Source organism: Neocloeon triangulifer, unplaced genomic scaffold (assembly GCF_031216515.1).
Source record: "Neocloeon triangulifer isolate White Clay Creek 2 clone unplaced genomic scaffold, ASM3121651v1 ptg000022l, whole genome shotgun sequence".
NCBI lineage: Eukaryota > Metazoa > Arthropoda > Insecta > Ephemeroptera > Baetidae > Neocloeon > Neocloeon triangulifer.
Genome location: NW_026775562.1, coordinates 6,491,557 through 6,514,188, shown reverse-complemented (window position 1 = coordinate 6,514,188; position 22,632 = coordinate 6,491,557). Strand labels below are relative to the sequence as shown.

At 34.8% G+C, this 22,632-nt stretch overlaps 2 protein-coding genes across 2 annotated transcripts; one reads left to right on the top strand and one right to left on the bottom strand.

Annotated features, from left to right (window-relative positions):
- Positions 1–44: 44 nt before the first annotated feature.
- On the bottom strand, positions 45–6,732 carry LOC132204504 (zygotic gap protein knirps-like). Its single transcript, XM_059633041.1, has 4 exons — positions 6,466–6,732; positions 5,039–5,116; positions 917–1,386; positions 45–626 (listed from the first exon to the last, which is right to left on the bottom strand). The coding sequence occupies exons 2-4, from the start codon at positions 5,114–5,116 to the stop codon at positions 362–364; spliced, it is 813 nt and encodes a 270-aa protein (XP_059489024.1). The 5' UTR covers positions 6,466–6,732; the 3' UTR covers positions 45–361.
- Positions 6,733–15,263: 8,531 nt separating this feature from the next.
- On the top strand, positions 15,264–20,740 carry LOC132204660 (uncharacterized). Its single transcript, XM_059633286.1, has 10 exons — positions 15,264–15,398; positions 15,454–15,602; positions 15,659–15,895; positions 15,954–16,095; positions 16,212–16,405; positions 16,477–16,564; positions 16,634–16,855; positions 20,087–20,245; positions 20,302–20,545; positions 20,600–20,740. The coding sequence occupies exons 1-10, from the start codon at positions 15,364–15,366 to the stop codon at positions 20,738–20,740; spliced, it is 1,611 nt and encodes a 536-aa protein (XP_059489269.1). The 5' UTR covers positions 15,264–15,363.
- Positions 20,741–22,632: the final 1,892 nt, after the last annotated feature.

Here is a 22,632-nt window from a genome sequence, read left to right as displayed (position 1 = left end):
TTACTGAAAAGTAATTTTATTTTGAGAGAATCAAGGACATCAAACGTTAAGCAATTTGAAAGTTTAAATTTAAACATGTTTATTTATTAATTAGCATATTTCATAGAAATTTTGAAATAATTTACACAATTTCATTCATTAGATCAAAGGAAATTTCATAGATTTAATGCGGTGGTAAAAATATAATTCATGACAAAATACATGATCTAAATCTAATTTTTAGAGTGCTTCCACTTGCTCGTTCTGACTGATATTTGTACATATATAAAATAGCACTAATTAAAAAAGTGTCACTGAGCACGTCACTTCATTTTTCAGTTACTGGCCAATGCTGACAAGAACGTTAATTGAGTATTTTTTTTTATGCTTCAACTCTTGATAGATCTAGCGGTGTGGCTGGCGGCGTCAGCGTTTTGCTCGATTCTTTGGCCATGCTCTGAATTTCGTCCTCATCAACCACCACTTCTTTCTCCTCTTCTTCGTTATGGGACGAGTCTTCTCTCTTCAAAGAAAGGTCGATCGCCTCTTCAGAAAAGTCTGTAGAAGGACGGAAGTCGCTGCTAAGCAGCAACGGACTGGCGCTTTTGATACCCTCAGGCAGCCTCATGAAGGGCGGGAAAAAAGATCTAAAGCAGAATTAAAATAAATTATCACCCAAACATTAAAAATTGGCGAGTGTCATGATTTGACGAAGAAAATTTATGACAGGAGCAGAATACCAAAACTAAAATTATGGGAAATAATAAATTATTTTCTTTCCTTTTTGAAGACGAAAATTGCTCCAACATAAATAAGAAAAAAAATCATATCTGGTCCATTCTAGTCTTAATTTAAAGAAGTATTTTTGCAATAAAAGCAAAAAATAGTCCCATTTTATATTAATAAGTTTTTGAACAATTTCAAAATAAATTTTTACCTATGGGCGGCCAGTGCTGCGGCCAGGTGATGAGCGACGAGGGGTTGCGGGGGCGGCAGGAAGGGGAGAAAAGGGTGGAAGTCAGCAGCCTCCGTACTGGTGTCGGACTGGAGGCTCTCGGGCGACGAACTGGCCGACGGGGCTCGGGACTCTCGGGAGGCCTCCGACTGGTGGAGGCGGCCGTGCAGGTCGAGCAGCGTCGGGGGCGGCGACGGCGAGTGAAGGTGCTGCTGGTGGCGGGAGGCGGCCGCCGCCGCCGCGGAGGCCTGCTCCTGCAGGAGGCAGTGGATCTTGAACCAGTTGGAGCGGCGGCCGTAGCGCGAGCCGCTCTTCGACATGCCCACCTCCAGGCACTTGCGGAGGCGGCACGCTTTGCATGAGGTGCGATTCTTCTTGTTGATCACACACCGACCGCCGTTCTTGCACTCCGAGATGCTCGATAGGTTGTTGTAGGAACGGCCGAAAAAGGACTAAAATAAAAAAACAAATTGATTTAAATTAAATTTCAAGGCAAATTTCGAGCATTTCCTCCTAATAACAATCTGTTAATAACAGATATTTTATTGTAACAAAATGCAAATTTTTATTTATACTATCTGAATTATTATTGATTTATTACATCCCAGAAAATTCAAATATGTCCGTTCAAAGTCCCTGTAAATAATTAATTTTTTTTTAGTCTATATGGTCTATATATAGCTGTATTGTATACTTAAAAGTTAAACTAAAATTTTTGTATTTTTGGGAAAATGTATTGTTGAAAATTCAAAATTATCAAGTATTGAATTCGGACCAAATTTTAATTGAAAAATTAAACGTTATTTCGCAATTAAAATTTTGTTCATTATTTGAAAAAATGTACTAATTAAATTAAAAGGTCATTTTGCTCTTGGGCTGTCGGCGACGTGCAAGTTTTAAATTAAATTTTATGCGTTGAGTTTTCAGTCGTAAAAGAAAATATGTCCGTCTAGTACCTATTATAGCCAGAAGTGACTGAAATCGGCAGACTTTTAATGACGTGTTTTTACTACTACACATTTATAAAGAGCAGCGAGTACGTGTGCGTGCACATGAAAAAGCAAGCAGCTTTAGGGTCTCTCCAGAAGTGCTCGTCTTTCTTATTTCTTTTTCTATTGTGCGTGCTCTGTCCTTAAATGGACCGGAATACATTTATTTGAAACATTTAAAGTGTGTTTGCTGTTTTCTCAGCGGCGAGAATATAATTTCGTGCATACATTTTTGTCTCCGTCCAGCACCGCACCGAATTCCCTGCTCTTGTGGCGAAATGTGTTCTTTGACCTCCTAAATTCACCCGGCGCACAGAAAAAAAAGCAGGTGCGGCGTCCTTTTTAGTACTCGAAAAGGAGAAAATTTTTGAGAGATGTTCAGCTCGTCTCTTCTCTCTCTCTCTCTCTCTCTCTCTCGTTTGAGCCGAAAAGTAGGTTCAGTACTGTTTGATCTCGTGCGAGACACTCGCCGGTGCTTTATCGAAAACACAGAGCGCGAGTAAAGTGTATCTCTCTCTTCGCCCAAAATTAGCGACCTTTTGACGGGTCTGCGCTCACCGGCCGATACAAAAGCGCCTTGTTGACCTAAAAACGATTTAAACGCCGCGATGTTCGTCCAATAAAAGCGAAAAAGACATGCTATATGCCAATAGGATCCATCAATAATTTATTTAAAAAAGAAATCAAGTTGAGCAAATTTATCCCCAAACATTTAAGCATTTTTTTATCCTACATATTTGGGAAAAATAATAATATTCCAATGCATTTGCCAGTACAAGAACGGGAAATTGTGTGTTAATAAATATAATATAATGTATTTGTCAGTATATATGACCAAATTAATTAATAATGTGCACTCTGTTTTGTTCCAATGCCTTTTAAATTTGCATGAAAAATATGATATAAAGTTGCATGCATTGATGAGAGCGAAGCATTTTTTTTTTAAATTAAAAAAAAAACAAACAGATTCAATTAAGAAGCAATTAAAATAAACACGTCGCAATTCCTAATTTTATTTTTTGTAAGCGGTTTTTCCGTGGATTTACTCATACTGTGCGAAAAGTCAATTCAGATTAATTGAAATTTTAAAAATTGAGCATGATTTCTGCAATTCGCAAAATTTTCTTAACAAACACATTGCAACAATATTCCATAAAAACGAGCTGCTGGCTCTGCTGCCTCACACTTCTTAATCCTCTCATTTTCTCATTGTCAACGTCGATAATAATTGAAACTGTTGTTATTGTAAAAACTCCCACATTTAAGGAAAATAATTAGTTTCATATTTTATGGACTCTCTTTAAAACCTGAAAATTAACAGGAAGAGATATTTAGGCTCGTTACCGTTTTGTTCCGAGGATGTGAATGATTTAATTTTGTTTTGCCAAAATGAAATCTATAGTTTTTGTTGTTTCTCACAGATGAAGAAATAATCGACTGCTGCAATAAAGTACCGAAGCACTAAAATGTATTTTTATGCTTCCTTTGTGGCAAAACGGTGTCAATTGCTTTGCCATAAAATTGATACTTTTGCATAGATGCAGATTGGCAATAAAAGGATTCCGTGAGAAATAATCAATGAGGCAGCGAAATAAATAAATGTCTTCATTTTATCTTTCGGAGCGAACATCCTGCCATATCGATTGCGAAAATAAGAATAAGACTTTAGTCTGGAGGTTCGTCAAAAATTAAATTCTGGCGAAAATGAATGAAAAATTCAGCAGTTGCTGCATTGTTTACACTTGATATGTACGCGCGATAAGAGAGTGCAGAAATAAGCAGAAAATCCTTCATGGGTAAATGACCACTTCCGGTGACCTTAATAAAGAGAGCAGCATAAGGTAAGGCGCGACGACGCAATACGCACGCCGTAGTAATTTATGATAAAGTGAACCGCATAACCTGTGTCGCAACAATTATTCTTGCGCCAATCGTAGCGAAAACTCATTCGGTGGCAACGCGAGCACCTCGTAACCATAAAGCAGCTTCAAATTTTGCGACCCACTTCTTCAAATGCATAATAGTGATTCTTTCGATTTCAGCTGTTATTATTTTCTTTTAGCAATTGAGAAAAGAAAGAATTTTGTAATTCTTAATTTTTGTCACCTCTAATTTTGGTTTAAAAAAAATTGCTGGAACCCAAGTAAATTAAAAAAATCTAGAGGAATCACTGTTTTAAAATACCAATTTGCATGATTTTTTTTATTATCTGTTTAATCTATTTGATAATTACATGAATTTTTTTATAATTTTTTTGTTGTGCATGGATTGAAGAAAAAAAATATCTATAAAAACTCAATAATTAACTCGTTGCACAGATTTTTTGAGTAGCTATATTTGTTGAAATTTGGAGTTTAAATTAAAATTATGTAAAAAAAAAGTGTAAAATATAACTGATTTTAATTTAAAATTTTTCCGAATTTTGAATTAAGGGATCTAATCAATCAGATGATGGATATTTTTTTAGAAAATTCAAGTTCAAATTCAGCTCCTGAAATTATCAACTTTATCTTGATCAAAGTTGCCAATTTTTAATAAAAATATTATAAATAATTTAGCCAAACTGTACATGTGACAATTTGCACGTTGCTAAATAGCTCGAGGCAAACTGCTATTTGGGAATTTTGAATACTGGACCCATCAAATCAACACACCAGGATTAATTATACGCGGCGCTCTCGTGCTGTAGACACATATAAAAATCAAAGCGCACGGGTCTATTGATAAAAAATAATAAAAACGGCTGGTTAGGAGGCATGTTACGGCGCGCGGCGTGTCGAGGATCCAACAGGGCGCGGCACCTCGCGACTACCTGAATTAATAATAGCCCTCTGGCGAAATGTTTTATTATTGTAAACTACGTCCAATTGCTTTGTGATTAGTGTGTAATATGGACAGCAGAGACGGCTGGGTTTTTTATATTCAATTTCTTTCCAGCTCAAAAATAAAGTGAAAAAGTTGAGTACGTATTTCATTTCAAATTCAATTTTAAGTATAGAACAGTTGATTCTTTTGGTTCTTTTTTGATTATAAATTATTTTAGTCAATAAAAGTTGTGTTTGAAGAAAAATAAAAAATAAATGCAAATGATTTAAAGATTTCATTAATTGCTCACCTTGCATCCCTCGCAAGTGAAGGCCCCGAAGTGGAATCCGGCCGCGGGTTCGCCACACACTTTGCACATTTGATTCATCTGCGGGGAGAGAGAGAAAAAAAATTAAATTCACTTTACGAAGGCAAATTACAGGTTTTGCTTTGTAATAAATAATTCGACGAAATCGCTCACAATTTATAACTTTTATAACATCTTGTGCTAACAATTGGACAGCTGATCGGAACAGAAATGATAAAACGGAGAGTGAAAAATTATTGAGCACGCGCGAGCGAGAGCGTCGTCTCTTCTTTTTGTTTCACACACAAGTACATAAAAAGCAAAGTTGATAAGCGTAGCTCGTGTTTCTGGTCGTTTTCAACAGCGCTTTCATCACGCTCCACTCCATTACCCGCCTCTCAAATCTAGATCTGGCCACACGTTCCTTAATCAACATTCCATTAAGTTTCCCAATAACGTCCGACCACCCCTTCGAAGGGGAGGAAAAAAAGTCGTATAAAATATATGGAAAAAAAGGCACAAATGACCTCTTTTGATGATCCCTTTTTTAAAAATTACAATCGATCATATTATTTTTTTTCCCACCAACAGATGTGTGAGGGAACTACAGAATGATCTGAAAAAGGTCGATTTGTATTGTTGCTCGCCCCACGCAGGTCGTTTCACATATAATAAAAGTTGCGGCATCGGAATGTGAAGGCAACAAGAAGTGTCATCCCTCATCCCTAAGGGTTTTAAAACCCCTCCCTTTCTGTACCTGGGACGAAATAAATAAACAAACCTGGCGTATAATAAATACTTAATCGGTCCACTTTTTGACGCTAAGGAATGCTCCAAATTAAAAACGGTGACCAGTTTCTATGTAAGGTCAAAGCAGCAGCCGCACATATGAATCCGGTTCGGAAACTCTTCAAATTCTTTCATTGGCGCATCACTCATCCAGTTCTGTCAAGGGCTTAGTACAATTTAAGTAAAAAGAAAAAATTTAAAAATACAGGATGGTGGTGGGGGTACATTTTTTTATTCAATTATTTAATACCATAACTGACCCAACTGTTCCTTCATCACGAGTCGCTTAACCTCAGTTTTCCAACTTCAAAAAAAAAAAAAATTTCAAATTTCTTATGTTATTAGCTCAATTAGAGTCAACTTTCAATGTGGATTTTCTCAAAATGTGAAGAGGTGACATAATTTTGTAAAGATATTCGGAATTTCTCCAGCATTGCACGATTTATTCCCGGTTGTTCTTATCAAATTAAAAAAAGTTATAATATGTAAATATTCGAGCTTTTAAATTGGTACATATATATGCAAATTGAATCGAAAATTTTGAATTGCACTCTCGTCAGAATTAGTATATTATTGCGAGCGAACAAAGGAAATATGATGAATGTGTTTGAATTTGGTTGCAATAAAATTTTTATTCTGACCGTGTGGTGTAGGTGTCGAGCCTCTTCTCCGCTCTAGAATGCCATCATTGCTGCCAGGGTGGTTCCCTTTGGAGAACAAAGTCCTGAGTCACCTGAGCATCTTGTGTGCGGAGAGAGAGGCCGTGCGCGAGGAGCACAAAAGGCAAAAGTCGACTGCGCGGCTGCTCTTCTCTCAGGTGAGCTCTTCCTGCCAAAGGCCACGACTGCCAGGGAGAGGGGGCGAAAATCAAACTCTGCTGCATTGCACACCTGAGTACCTAACTCTTTTTAATTCTCTGCAATTAACACAAAAGTTGAAATATTTTGCCTCTTTTAGGCCTAATTTTTATAATTCAGGAGAAAGAAAGAATTTTTCTGCTCCGCTGCTCCGTCTTGAGCAAAAAAAACGGGCGTTTGCCTTATTGGAAAAAAAATGCTAACGAGGAAAATCTCTCGAATGAATATTTCATATTTCCCTTCTCAGTTAAGAGATTTCGCCTCGTTAAATTCTGTACTATTATAGCAATTGTTAGTAAAAAGAACTCTCCGTATGACTATTCTTGAGCAATGCCCATGTCAAGTAGGGTCTAATTGTAATTAAAATAAGGACTCTTCAAATCCTAGTCTGTTTGCTCAACCGCGAAATTCCAAAAAAGTGGTCATTCTGTTTTTACGAGCATATTCATTTTTATTAAAGAGATCATTATACCAAAAGTTAAATTTGGCAGGCTCCAGACACACTTAAAATTTTGTTAATAATTTAATGACACGGTTTGAGAAAAATAAAAAAAATTAAATGCTACAAATTTTGGTATGCTTTTGGCAAAAATTAAATTTGAAATTGAATTCAACGTAATTCATTTTTCATGCATGATTTCTGATTGCGAATTTATACCAGGACTGCATTTTCGCATTCCCGTACCGCTGAAAGTGAATGAGTTCACATTTGGCCAAAAACCGAAAGTGCGGACGACGATGGCGCGTGTGAACGAAAAGCGAATGAGCTTTTTGTCCGCTGGCCAAAACTGCTGTGGCGCCACATCCTTCTAAAGTTGGACGTTCCTTATCAGTTGATCTACCAACTCGACTTGAAATATCATTTTTGTGGTAGAATTTCACAATCGAGGGTTGATTCATGGTGATTTGAATTTAAAATCGGCTTTTCCTCGATGGGTTTTTGTGAGTTGTTTATTGTCAGAAAATTGTTTTTTTCTGAAACAATAAAAAACTCACAAAAACCCATCGAGGGAAAGCCGATTTTAACTTCAAATCACCTTGAAATATCATGTTTGAAAAGCTGTTCTTCATGGCAAATTATAAATTATTTTAATTTAATCTCTTTCAAAAAGTGCTACTGTTGCTTGTAAACGTTGAAAATGTCAATTTCCATGAGGTTTACGACGAGGGTTAAAATTTTATTGACCTTTTCAAGATTGCCTAGTTTTTATTTCATTTTATATAATTGATGTTTAAATGTAGAGTAAAATAAATAGATAAAGGTAAAAATATTGCTGCGTAAAAATTTTTATATTTCATTTGTAATTCTTTTTTACCATAAAATAACTTACGGGCCCTATAGATTTTTTAACAGGATAGGCAAAGTTTTTAGCGAAGACAACAATAAAAAAAATTAATTGACACATTTTTTATACAGTTGAATGTTAACAATGTGATGTAACATGTAACAATTTGGGAAAATAAACAGCGATGATAATCTTTATCAATGATTGAATAAAATGGATTTTTTTACCTTTTTTAATTTTGAATTTCAATTAAATTTTATTTTTGGGATTAGAATTTGTTTTAGAGAGAGGACTTTGGAAATAAATAAAAATTCAAGTTGGTGCGTGGGCGTCTGTCTCTCTGCGTGGGTACAGAAATACTTTTGGAGCGCAGAGCTCATATCAATCGATCGAAATGAATTGTGGCACGTTTTTCTCTCTCTCTCTCTCGGTCTGGTCGCCGTCGGTTGGTTCGATTCTGATTTGAATTACAAAATGATTGAGTCGCAACAGAAAAGAGGAGCACACAAACAATAACACCGTCGCCCTTAATCGGCTGCTACCTGAAACAATGCGAAGGTCTCACGCACCGCTTGCGTGGCTTCTGTTTTTCAGCAGACGTCCCCTGAATTCAGAATATTAGATCAGCTCGCGCGGCCGCGAGAGGCGAGCAAAATTTATTATAAATTATTTCGATCACTCTCCTTGCGCGTTGACGCAATGCTCAATTGCCTCATTCGCGAAGTTCATATATGTATTATTTTTTTTTCTTAATACTTACATATTATAAGAGCGCGCGTGTTGCAACTCGCAGGCACCCGACAACAACTGCGCCGACTTTTTGCGCGCGGGGATCAAAAAGATTTGTGTATTATTTCACTTCTTTCCTTTTAACGTACGTGTCTGTCAATTGATTTACTGCATGATAAAACGTTTTTTCCTCGTTTTGCAATTTTGAACGAGATTTTAGATACAGATTTTAACTTCGTCAGAGCTTTATTTTTTAACATCATTCGAAAAACATCAAGGAATTCCAAAAATCTTTGTGATCCAAGATGCAAATTCGCTTAACTAAAAATTTTTAATATTTTGAAATTTCCATACTTATTAAAATTTTGTTATTCAGTTAATTCATTACAAAGCAGATTAATTGAAAACATAAGAAACTCTATATTAGGCTCAAAAGCATAATTGGTTTATCAAATAAATCGAGTTCAACATTTTTATTTTTATTTCACGGCAATGGGAAAAGCCGAATTTAAATTCAAATCACAATTAGCTTTTAATTAAGAAAACTGGTTTGTTTGCAACAAAAATTTAGAGATAATTTTCCTTCCCATACATCCCTTCATTTTTTAAACCTCCCAAATTTAAAAGTAAAAAATGATTTATATCTTCGTTGTATTATTATTATTATAAATACGAATTTTTATTCCATTGCGTTTTATTGACTTGCATGCTGCAAAAATTAAGAAAAATAATAAGTTGCTTGCTGTAAAAATTTGAATCGCTTTTTAATTGAAAATGCCACAGCAGGGAATTGAATTTAACATTTCATTCAATTCTTTGTTGAAATTTGACCGTGAAATCAATTGAGAATGGCGCCGATCGATTGATCGACAATAGACATAAATTGATAAGCAAGGTGAATCACGCGCAGGAAGTGACCGGAAACGAGCCGAGGACTAGGAGTCGAATGTAATCAAAAGTGTCCAACGGCGGCCAAGACGGCGGCGGCGGCGGACAGGAAATGCGTGCTCCTAATGCAAAACGTCATCCAGGGGAAGATCACCTTCTTCTATACAAGTGCTGGGTGTTGCTCGACCGATGCCTCGATTCACATTCAAATAACAAGACTGGCCTCACCGAGAAGGAATTGATTCTTGCTTTTGAATTAAATTATCAAACGCGCGGCGGACAGGAAGTATATATTGCTGAGGGAGAGACGCGCGCGAGACGAATTCGTAACTTATTCATTTACAAGCCCAACGCACATGACAATTGGTTTGTTGCTGTGTATAAATCGTTTTTATTTCGTGCAACGTGATACATTTAAAACGCACGCCAGGCCCGTCCGGTCTCGGATTTGAAATTTGAATAAGCCAAATATGGACACGTGAAAAGTAAAAGGCATCAGGGAGATTCACACACCTGCGATGAATTTTGAAACATAATTTTTAATAATTGCTACAAAATTATAAAGTAAAGTAATACAATATTCAATTAATATTTTGATTCTGAAATATTATATAACATAAGCAGAGTTGAAAATTCCTTAAAAAAAAACTCAAAAGTTAAATCAATTTGATTCAACGAGGCGTTATAATTTTTAAAATCAAAGATGACCCATTCTTAGCATTTTCACACACCGCCCAAAGTTGATGATAGAGATCTGAGAGTTTCACAACTTAATCTCCATTACTTGAAGGGAACATCCCTAAATTTTTATCAAAATATTTTCAAAATGGCGGATTTTACGGGACATTTTGAAAAAATAAAAAACTTCAATTATCTCGGCTTCTGTTGGTCAGAGAACAAAATTCCGGGTATGGTTGAACTCGCCTCATTAAACTCTACAACTTTGCCGTTGATCAAAAAATCATAGGTCGGAGGTCAAGGTCACTTCCGATGAACTTGTGTCATTCAAACTGGAATTTGAGCATCAAATGCAAACATTTTTGAAATTCTGAGATAGCCATTCGATTTTTCGTGAAATTTTACACACAATATGTGAAACTGGCGAAATGGTTTTTTCTCTTTAAATTTATATTAAAATAAAAAGATTAAAAAACGTGGTTTTTTGGTGCTCCGATCAGCGATTTTTAAGAAAAACGTAAATAACTCGTTTTCTGTGCGTCTGAGGCAAAAAATGATAATGAACAAAATTGGTTCCCATTAAAATTTCTATCTAAATATGTAAAGGTCATTGACCTTTTGGAAACTTGGGTCAAAGGTCACCTTGACCCTTGACCTTTAGTGAAAAGACCCTAATGTGTGATACATGGTTGGAAAGGGCTTGTCACTAGGATAACAATGGTCACCATATTTTTGTCTGTGGCTTTATTTACCTTCAATTTAAGCTGATTATTTAATTTATAATGAATGAAAATGCGCTTTTTTCATAATTAAACCATCATAACTAAGTCGAAAATGAAGTCAGATGTCTATATAATTTAAAAATTAGATTGTTTCATAAATCAGGATTTTTCAGTACTTTTTTCCATCCATTTTGACGCTTCAGCAAAGTAATTAAATAATTTTATTTATTAAATTGAAATATTTTATGCCAGAATATGAAGAGTTTATTACTATTATAATTTTAACAATCTGATTTTATTTTTAATTTTTAAATTAGAATAAAATGGAAATAATTGCATTAAAATACTAAAAGCTGCAATATGTAAAAAAATTGAGCATTATCGCAATGAAAACAAACGAAAATATCCGTAACTTTTATTAATTAGAATAAAAATTCCTTGAATAAATGTGAGTGATAGATTTGAATCGGAGAGGTTTCTTTAAAAGCATGCATTAACCAAACAAAATCTACCTTTTCATCGCTTTGATCGACACAAAGCGGCAGCAAAAAAGCGCTTTTTTATAGTTCACAGGCAGGCAAGGAGAAAGAGAAGCGGCGCCCTTCAGGGTGCTCTTCTTCATTAGCGCTGGCTGGAGGTGCGAGCTTCAGGTTGTATGAGAAAGAATATGTAACATTTGCTTCACGGACGCGCAGGTGCACGGTTATAAAATTCGCTCCCGCTTTGTCCTGAGCGCAGTTCAAAGGGTGAAAGGCTGGGATTTGGAACATCAGGTGGGGGATTTGTATCAAAGTCATGAGTCACGGCATGACCGGCGAGTTTCAAACCTTTTCGGCCGGGTTCGCGATGAAAAAATGTATATAAATCTCCCAACTCGCATAAATATTAAAAACATAAAAAATAAATCCGTGCGAGATCCGAATTATACCGAAGGCTGAAATTTATCCTCTGCTCACAGCAGTAGGCGAACACAAACGATGTAATATTGGTAAATTATTAAAAGGAGCAGAGAGGAGTTTTATTTAGAAATCGTTTTTCTTATTCCGAAGCTGGCGCGGCTGCTTTTTTCTTTTTACTCTCCTCGCATGCCAGCCGAGATCGAGTTTTAAAATATTCCACCGCTCTTATATCGTGACCCTTGACCCGGCTCGGAACGCTGATATGGGTGCGTTCATTAAAATTAACCTACGCTTATTTATTCTGACATCTCTTTGACCTTCTTTTTATTATTTGTGTTTCTTCTCAAGATTAATGCTCACAGCTTTTTTATGATAAACTCGTTTTTTAACTTACGAAAATAAAAATTAAAAAATTTCCATTACACGTGCAATTATTAAACACGACCGCCGGCCCCAGAGAGAAAATTTATTATTTTTTTGAGAGGAAAAAATGTCTTCCTAAAGTGAACTAGATTTCTATGATATAAATAATTCTCGGCGGTCGCCGAGGACCAGTTTGTTAATCTGTCATTAATTTATTCCAACAACCACTTCAGAGCTGCTCCTCTCTCGTTTTGAAATATCGCTTTTGCCCGAATATTTTCTTGAATGTCTTTTCAAATGAAAAACCCGAGAGCGCTTTTTCAAAAATGTAATAATGATCATTTCATTTCTAATGAAAGATTGAAATTTGAAAAAAATAAAATAAGATTCTTTTATAAAATTCGATTTCTTACATTAAATAAGAAAATAATTTGGGAGGAAATTACTGTCGAAAATAATATAAATTTGCAAAGAAACGAATTTCGCAGCTTGAAAAGTTTATTTCGACCCTTCATTTTTTACACTTCGGCGAGGATATAAAAAGCACGAAATGAATAATTTATCCGCGCGAGGGCTCTGATAAGCTTCTTTCTGGCCGAGACCGAGCGAGCGGTGAGCAAATAAAAATACGCGTGATTCTAATAAATTAGCCGGCGGCAGACGTAAATTAATTGGTATTCAACGCCCGGCGCAATCGGCTCTAACTTCCAGGGACAGACCAGTTTGAGATTCACTCGGAGACAAACGCTCTACACTCTCTCATATCATGTCTAATTTTTGAGTGCCTGCGTATTAATATTCCTCAACGTTCCGATTTGGAATAAAAGAATGGGAGGTCTTCAAAAAGAGGGAAAACGTGCAACGAGATTAATTCTCAACACTGATGAGAGACAAAGGGCGGAAAACTGGAGCGTGCTTGACAGAATTGAACACACGCATGGGGAGAGTTTCTTCATTTCCTTCTCATTTCTGAGTATCATTTATTCTTCTCTAAAGGTTGTTTATGCTTCATTGGATCTGCAGGTTATTTTTAATTAAATTTAAAAAAATCTTTTGGATTTAAGTGCTCTTTGAATATCAGTGCCGTTGAAAATAAGAAAAAAATTAATATCTTGTAAATTTAATTTTAATCTATAAAATTATTCAATTATAATAAAAACTGACTCATACAAAAATTCCCAATAAATTAAAAAAACAAGTAGTTTTGGAGATCAATATTTTTAAATGAACCAAATTTGAAGATTAATAAATAAACTTTGTAAGTTGTTTCTCTTATTACTTTAATTACTTTTGGTACTATTTTTTGAAAAAGATACTTTTTCACCACCAGCCATCATTTAATAAAAACTGCCAAAAACTGAATTGATTTAAATGAAAAAAAAAAACATCTAAATTTGCTTTTAATTTTACGCATCACATGCGCAAAAAAAATAAATTTGGAAACCACCCAAAGCAAAAAAATTAATCCTCTACTCATCTTATTGCGATTTGTTTTACTAACTAAACATATGAACTAAATTTTCACATAATTCAATTTAATTTATGACTATAAATTAAATATTAATTTCTTGGCGAGGATGAAGATGAAAAAGACAGAGAACAATACAAGCTTTGTTCATATTATTCAGCTTAGGAGGAGGGCAAAATTAATCCAGAAAATCCGTGCACTCTCTCAGTCAAGCTAATACATTTGTAATGACGTTGCTTTGAGAGAGACGAACAATAAAATCAAACTCTCGGCACAATAAAAAGATCGGCAATGCAAACGGGTACTACTTTTGAGGCCACCTACTTGGAAGCGCGCATATTTAAATGAAGCTTAGATGAATTCCACGTGATCCTGCATTGAAATGCCGAGTTATAATGTCGCGGCGGCGGCGGCAGTTTGTGTTGAACAATAGATTTATTTTCTTTCTGTGCGCGATATAATTGAAAATTATATTATAGCACTTGCCGCATGCCTCGAACATGACATTTGCTCAATTGTGTAGTCGCTGCTTGAGAAATGCATATAATGTGTTTATAAGAAAGAAAGAAAGAGATGCTGTTCGATGAATATGTATTGCGGTACATCTTCAGCCTGCGATCGGCCGAATATATAAATTATTTCTGCTTCCTCCTTGACGTGTGCGGTCGTGCATATGGATTAGCAAAATTGCATTACAAATATATAATTCATTCCACAGCTTATTTGTTTGCGCTGCAATTTTATTTCTAACCACAAGAAATTTTATTTGAGTTGAACATTTTGTCCGCAAACCCGCACAACATTCAGAAAACGCTTTAAAAATTGTAATTTAATTTTTTTTAAAGTACATTTTGTAACTCATTACTGAGTGGCATTTGAAATAGTAACATAGTAACAAAATTTAAATTGTTTGAATAGATCAATTTAAATTTAATTTAGAAAATAATAAAAAATTCAAAATAGATCCCTTAATTAAGAAATGTGTAGTCGATTTCCGCCCAAATATTTCACAGCAGTCTAAATTAGCATTATACACGGCTCTAAACAATATATTTTTTTTAATCAGTCCTATAGATATTGCATTTTTTATTTTTAATAATATAAAATGTGCATTTGTCCACGCTCAAGACAATTGTGGACTAAATTAAAAATGAAAGAGAAGTGTCCAGCACACATTATTTTTCATGTTAAAATTTAAAAAACAGGTAAAAAAGTTCCTCTACAAAAATGCCTTCAATTTCGTTTTTCATTTTAATATTGAACTCTGTCAAAATTAATAAAAAATTTTCTTTCAAACGTATCCCCTTAAAAACAGATTCGTCTTTTCATTGCAAAATTGAAATCAATTTGTTCTAAAATAATATTTTGGGTGTTTTTTTTTTTTTATTAATAATTAGAACCGGAAAATTGTAATTATTTTGATTCGATTTATTTGGAATCTTTGCTATGCGGGAGAGTATCTGATCTCGGAAACAAGTGTGTGGCGCGCGGCTGGAAATTCTTGCTCTGGTTGTCCGGTGCACCACTGGGAAGCGCAACCTTAAAGGATTTGGGCCGGGCGGTGCTCGGCAAAAACAAACCGACACAGCTGGATTCTGTTGACAGCAATAAAATCATTTGTTTGCAATAAAATTTTTCGGCTAGGAAATATGGAGCAGGAGCAGGAGGACGCTCGTCAACTACGGTAATTAAAGCTGAAACTTGTATTTTTCATCTGAATTGTGCTTTTGTTAAAACAGAGAGAAAAAGGAGCAAGACGAAATCGACAAACTTAAGGCCTTTCACCGCTTTCCGCAGCCAAAAAGCCTCAGGAAACTGGCCATGCGCGCCGTTATGTCGAACCTCCAGTTTTACGCCGACTTGCCCTACAACCCTTTCCTCCAGCTACGTATAATAATCCGCAAATCTCAAAATTTTCTTTAACTAAAAAAAACTTTATTTCAGCGAAAAATCTGCATGAAGAATTGTTGAAATTTTTTGACAAAAAGCAAGGTCGTTTCTTGCACGTGAAGCCAGAGGTCCGACAAAAATTCGGGATTCAGATGATGAGTGAAAAGGTTTCCACCCTAGATTGGCACATGGGCTGGGACTTATTCTGGCATGAGAATGGAAATTCATTCTTCAAACATGTTGCGCAGAATTGTCCTAACTTGACCACAATAGACACGTATTTAGTCGACTGTGAGTTTCTTGCATTAAAATTAATTTTACTTATTTATCTGTGATTTATAATTTGCAGTATCTAGAGTTCCTGATTTCATTGCCACACCAGAATATTTTCTATCTCACTTCAAGAGTTTGCAAGTACTAAAAATCTCCGACTATTGTTTTTGTACGGACTCACTTTTGACAGTGCTCATCGAGCATTGCCCGATGCTAAAGTAAGTCAATTCAATCTTCCATAAACTTTGCTCATTTATTATTATTATTATTTATTCTTCTCGGTCAACACAAAAATTTATGTAAAAATTTTATGTAAGCCCTTCTTTGATTGTAGGGAATTGGAAATCAAGTTGCCGCTGACAATTACGGGAGAGACCATCAACCTCTTGTCGAGACTGAAATATTTGCAAAACTTCGTTGGTCACAGAGAAGGCAAATTAGAAGAAGGAGGCGGGTTTGATTTTGAAGGCCTGGCCAATCTTGCAGGATCAATACCTAGCTTGCGGATACTTGGCTACACACAGCACAGTGAGTTGAATTTAAATCAATAGATTAATGTCAATTTTTCGTTCTCATATAAATCAAATTAAAATTTTCAGAGCAAGACTTCTATCAGCCTCTAAACAACTTTATTGTCAGATTTGGAAACCTGTACCCTGACAAGCCGCTCTTCATACGAGAGTTGCTGTAAGATCAATCACAGTTTTGTATAAATATGGACAAGGTATTTAAATTAAGTTGCTTTTGCAAAATTAGAGCTCCTTTCACTTCTGCCTGGCCAAAACTTTTGTCTGTGGGAAATGTCCGGCTGGATGGACCTTTCAGTTCAAAGAGAATTAATGAGATCATCGGTTCTATGCCTCTTCCTCCCTTTTCTCTAACTTTTCAACAAGTTTCTTTTTGCGACATCTACCCAGTCCTGCGGAAATTCGGAAATCAGCTTGATTATCTCAGCATTGATGAATGGTGTTTTTGCAGGTAAATAAAATTGTTAATTTTTTAATTGTATATCGTTTATTTTAAAATAAACAATATTATGACTGAACAATAATTTTTTGTTAGACACACATTTTGACTTTCACTGGATTTTTCAAAATGAACGCCCTTTTCGACTGTTTTGTAGGTCAGCAGGTATAGGGGAAAATGTAGCCCATCTAATTTTAATATTTAATATGATTTCCAGAAATTAAATTTTTTTGAATTTGTTTTTTTTTTTAATAAAAGACGAACAATTGTTAAATTTCATAATCTCAACTTACTTAATGAAAATGCAATTACAAGGGTAAATGACACAGGAGGAACATTGATAGATCATGTTTTTGCTAATTTTAAACTGGAAAGCTCATTTGAAATTATTCCCATGTTATTCTCTGATCATTGCGCTGTTTATGTATCTGTTGCGTTGCCAGTCGAAAAACTGAAAGATACTTTTAAGTACGTCAGAACCTATTCTGAAGAAAATTTCCAAAAATTTAACTCTTTCCTAGAGCAAGAATATTGGACTCAAATATATCATGCTAGTTCAATTGATAGTAAAAGTGAAATTTTTATGGGAACACTCACAAAGTACTTTGAACAATCGTTTCCAATGAAACGTGTAACAATTAGAGCTAACCAAATAGATAAAATTAAGTTGACCGAGGAGACAAGAAAATTACAAAAAGATATGATAGAACTCAGTAAAGAAATTAAACTGAACTTAGACCAAAATAAAATATTAGACATGAAGTCAAGATTAAAAATTATTAAGAAGAAAGTTGTTGATAATGTTCAAAAAGAAACTAAATTAAGAAATGACAGTAGAATATCAAAGGCTAAAAATAAATCTAGTGCAGCATGGAAACTTATTAATTCACAAACTGGTAAAAGAATGAATGTAGATTTAATTGATAACTTGAATATTGATGGTGCCAGTGAGTCAATTAAACTTAATATTGCTAACCATCTGAATAACAAGTTTGTTGAATTGGAGCCAGATACAAGCAATATAAATTTAGATGACTGTTCCAAACTGATAGATGATATCAATATAACGGCTCAAAGCCTGCAGTTTATGGAAGAATTTGAGATCTATAGTATAATTAATCAACTTCCGCCAAAATGCTCATCTGGGTGGGACGGGATTTCAACTAGTGTCTTAAAAAAAATTTCAATTTACATCACCGTCCCGCTTACACATCTTATAAATGAATCATTTCTGCAAGGGAGATTTCCTGACAATATGAAATTAGCTAAAATTATTCCTCTGTTTAAGAAAGGTGAAAAGGATGACCCCTCTAACTATAGACCTATAGCTATTACTTCAGCAATTTCAAAAGTGTATGAAAAAGCCTTTTTACATAGACTAGATACTCACTTTAACGTAAATAATATCTTAATCCCTGAGCAACATGGTTTTAGAAAAGGAAAAAGTACAGTGACCGCCCTATATAGTTATGTGACATCTTTGTATGAATCTGTTGAAGCCAGGGAGAAGGTTAATGTTATATTGTACGACTTCTCAAATGCGTTTGGAACACTTTATCCTCCCCTTCTTGTGCATAAACTTAAATTATACGGCCTACATAAAAATCTGTTATCATGGCTTGAATGTTTCTTGACTAATAGAAAACAATATGTGCAGCTTAAAAATCTATCTTGCGACCGATATGAAGAACTTATAAATTCAGATGTAATTGAGAGTAACATGGGAGTGCCTCAAGGTACAGTCCTCGGTCCAATTGGATTTACTACATACTTGAATGATATTGCCCTTGTAGTTTTCCTGGCTCTCTTAATTCTATTTGCTGACGACTCGTCAGCAATCGTAAAAGGTGTATCTTCTTCTGATGTGAACTCGAAAACAGTGGCCGTTAATGAAAGCTTTGTCGGTTTCGCAAGGGACAACTTTCTTAGAATCAATTCGAAAAAGACTAAAATTTTGCAAATACATACAAGCCAAACTAGAAACCTTATCGAACCTGAAGTGAATATTCACGACCAAAAAGTAGAAATCGCAAAGACTGGTAGATTATTAGGAATCCAAGTAACTGATACCTTAAGCTGGAAAGACCAATGTGATAAGGTTGTTAATCAACTACGAAGTGTTACACATGTATTTACAAGATTGAAATATAAAGTGTCCGATGATATCCTAAACTTAATATATTATTCCCATGTACAAAGTCATATAATGTACGGAATTGTGATCTGGGGGGGCTCTTGTCATTTGATTAATGTTTTTCGAGCACAAAAAAGAGCCTTAAGAGCTATGGCGGGCGTCCCATATTGGAGATCAAACGAAGCCCTGGATACATGTAAACCATTATTTATAAAATATAATATTATGACTGTGCCTTCTCTCTATATACTTGAATGTATTAAATTTCTAGTGCGGAATCGTCACCTCTTTCAAAAATATAGTGATAGTGTTGACACGAGGCGGGTGACACGAAAAAATCAAACCAATGTGTGTATAAACGATTTAGTGGTAAGGGATATTGCCCTAAAAAAGTCTGTAGAAAACCCTGATTATATGATTCCAAGAATTTTTAATGCGCTGCCAAAAAATCTAAAAACCCTCGAAAATGACGAGGAACTTGTGAAAAAGGTGAAAACTTTTGTACTTCAACACCAATTCTATGACTTAAACGAGTTTTATCGTTTGAATAATGCCATGTATCTTGACTTATTTTAAAAAGTATTATTGCTACCGCAAATTAATGCTTAACAAAATAAAGAATATTTGAAATTGAAATTGAAATTGAAATTGAAAATTGAAATTGAAATAAAAACATTAGGTTTTGTGCGTTTTTCAAGCGCTGAAAATACGCTTATGGTTGGAGTTGGTTTACTTAAATTTAAATATATTTTAAAAAAAGAAATACTATATTTTTAAAAATTACCATATTGGTAGGTTTGAAATTAGATGGGCTACAATTTTTCCTTTACCACCAAAATAATCAAAGGGGGCGTTCATTTTGGAAATTTCAGTCAAAGTTGAATTTTGTCTAAAAGTGGCCTTTAACGTGTATGAACACGTTTGGTCACTATGGAAAATTGTTGAAAAACTTAAATTCTATTTCCAATTTAATTTTTAGCGATAGAATTAACAGATGATTGAAGCAAATTCCAATATTTCACTCCTCACTTAGGGAACCCAAAACCTAACGTTTTTATTTATTCACCTTTTAAAAACTAATTTCAAAACAAAACAAAATTTCATACTAGGGACACACCTATGAATATGACGGAAATGTTGGACATTTCCGCAGTCCTCACGTTTTGCCCGAACCTGCAGAAGTTGCGGATCCGATACAAGTCGGAGAGATTCGTCCAGAATGCAGGTTTGGCCGCTCTGCCCAATGATTGTTTTAAAAACTGGCAAGAGTGAGTTTTTATTTGTTACAAAAAATTCCAATGATTTCATTTCTAAAAATTTGTAGATTCAAGTTCCAAGCGTTCTCGTACGAAGGTGGCGAAGAACAAGACATGATTTCTAACGGTGACCTGCTCTTCAAGAAGTTCCTCTTGGGCGCCCGTTGCATCACAGAACTGAATTTTAAGAGATTTGGTGAGATCAGAGCGGCTCAACAGGTGTTAAATCAAGACCCCCTTTTCCTCTTCTGCAATTTAAAATATGTCGAAATCAGGATTCACACCAATGAGATGATTTCTGCTGTTGTGGAGGTGAATCAATATTTTATTGAATAACAATTGTTTTAACAACTTTTAATTCCACAGTTGCTTACAACTCTAATCAGTCGCTCGCCTTTACTGAGGGTAATTAAAAACTGGGGAAGAGTCCATCTGCAAGAAAATGACGAGCGAATCGTCTGGCTGCTTAAAGTAGCCAAAGCTCTTAGTATTAAATTAGAAATGTGATCTGTTTGTTTATTCAAAATAATAATTTCGTGCTGTTCCATAGAAATTCATATTATTAAATTATTTTTCTGATATCCAAAACTCAATGGTTATTATTATTTATATTTCCCGTTAATACAGAATAGTTTATTTTAGATCTTAAAAAAAAATATTTGCTAAAAATGAATAAAAGTCATCATTTTCATCAAATATTGGAGCAAAACAAAAAAGTTTTTTTAAAATAATTATTTATAATATGAGGACTTCTTTTAAGAATAATATTTTTATTATTGATCCCAACAAAAATCGGTCAATGGGATAAAAATCCAATATTACTTGTTTGCAGAAATTTGTTAATTATGCCAAAATGAGTTTTTGGTACTACAAGGACCAAAAATTATCCTGCTCGTAGCTTTTTACGCAGCAGGTGTTGCTTAATTCATTACCAGGCGTGCATAATTTGTAAAGGGACGCGTTTTATTTAAAATACAATTGAAAACGCTATGGGTCCTGGTCGTAGCCGCGGCGATCGGTATTTTTTCACGCCGCGCGTCTCTCGGTCTCTCTAACGATAAAAATGAAAAATAACGAACTCTTAGTGTGTGACCTTTGGAATGCCTCCCAAGAAACAGCGCTCACAATATATATGTAAATAACGCCATTTTATCTCCAACTTTTAGCTGACCCGAGTGAGTGAGCATCTCACATTATTATTATATACCGCATAATAAAGGAAAGTTCACCGAAAAAGGTTTCCAAAAAATTGTTTTTCATATAAAAATTATTTCGCTCTCCTTACAGAGATGTGCTTGGCAATTCCTTAAAACGACCCTTTTACCTTAACCAGAGCCGAAATAATTGCAGTCCGAGTTTAAATTTTAATTTTCTCCCCACGTATACAAATAAAATGTAAATTTAATCCATTTTCCTCTAAAAAATTTTCAGCCAAAAAATGCTCATTTATCATATTTTTTGGCAGACACGCGAGAGAGTTTATTCAAAAGTTTATTTCACTTTGATATGTTTATTGGCGATTGTGCGGATTTTGCTCGAAACACTACAATACAAATAAATCAAAGCAATATTTCAACAATCAGCGGCAGGAATTTTTGAGTGATTCCTATCTGATTTATGTCGAGTGGAGATATTTTATATTCGAATACGCCCAAGCCGATGAATTTTGTAAAGTGAAATCCTGCCTCATTTATTTTCATTAATGTTGATGACACTTTGACCTCTCCTGGCGGTTTAAAAGAGCAGGCCGAACTCCCATTTTTTTTTCAGATTACCTCCAGATATGAAGGGAAAAAGGAAAACAATATTTACGGCTTCATAAAAATATATGATCTTTTATTATGGTCGCTTTTATGTGCACGCAGCATGTATATCACAAAGCGCTTGCTTCGATTTATCACGATCACCAAGCCAGCATAATGCAAGACCGCGCAACAAGTGCTTCGAGATCGCGTCCCTAATAAGAAAAAAGGCTAATTGTATCACATTCACCGCCTAATAGGCTACGGTCTTCCAAACTGAATGAACACGCTGCTCCTTATTTGGATCAGAATGGGGAAAAAACTCAAAGAATATCAAAAAGGAAATTAGGCATAAGCCATAAAGGATTGATTTACTTAATCATGAAATTCATTAAATTAACTATAGGCCAAAATGGCAATTTATAAGATTTGCTTGATTTATGAAAAATTAAATTTTATTTGGAGGCAATAGTTTGACGTCAGCAATAGTAGTGCCCAATGATGATATATTGAAAGCATAAATTTAGTATAGTAAAAATCAGAATATCGACCGCATATTTAATTTATTTAACATATAATCTAGTGAATAAATATTATATTCATTGAATAAGCACTTATTTTGTTGATTTCTTAAAAAAATTAGGGTGTAGTTTCTAC

Coding starts and splice junctions, on each gene's coding strand:
- LOC132204504 (XM_059633041.1), bottom strand. CDS start 5,116: ATGAATCAAATGTGCAAAGTGTGTGGCGAACCCGCGGCCGGATTCCAC. Junction 1,387..5,038: donor TCACTTGCGAGGGATGCAAG/GTGAGCAATTAA, acceptor TTTTTATTTTAG/TCCTTTTTCGGCCGTTCCTA. Junction 627..916: donor GCAGCACTGGCCGCCCATAG/GTAAAAATTTAT, acceptor ATTCTGCTTTAG/ATCTTTTTTCCCGCCCTTCA.
- LOC132204660 (XM_059633286.1), top strand. CDS start 15,364: ATGGAGCAGGAGCAGGAGGACGCTCGTCAACTACG. Junction 15,399..15,453: donor GAGGACGCTCGTCAACTACG/GTAATTAAAGCT, acceptor TTGTTAAAACAG/AGAGAAAAAGGAGCAAGACG. Junction 16,565..16,633: donor CTCTTCATACGAGAGTTGCT/GTAAGATCAATC, acceptor TTGCAAAATTAG/AGCTCCTTTCACTTCTGCCT.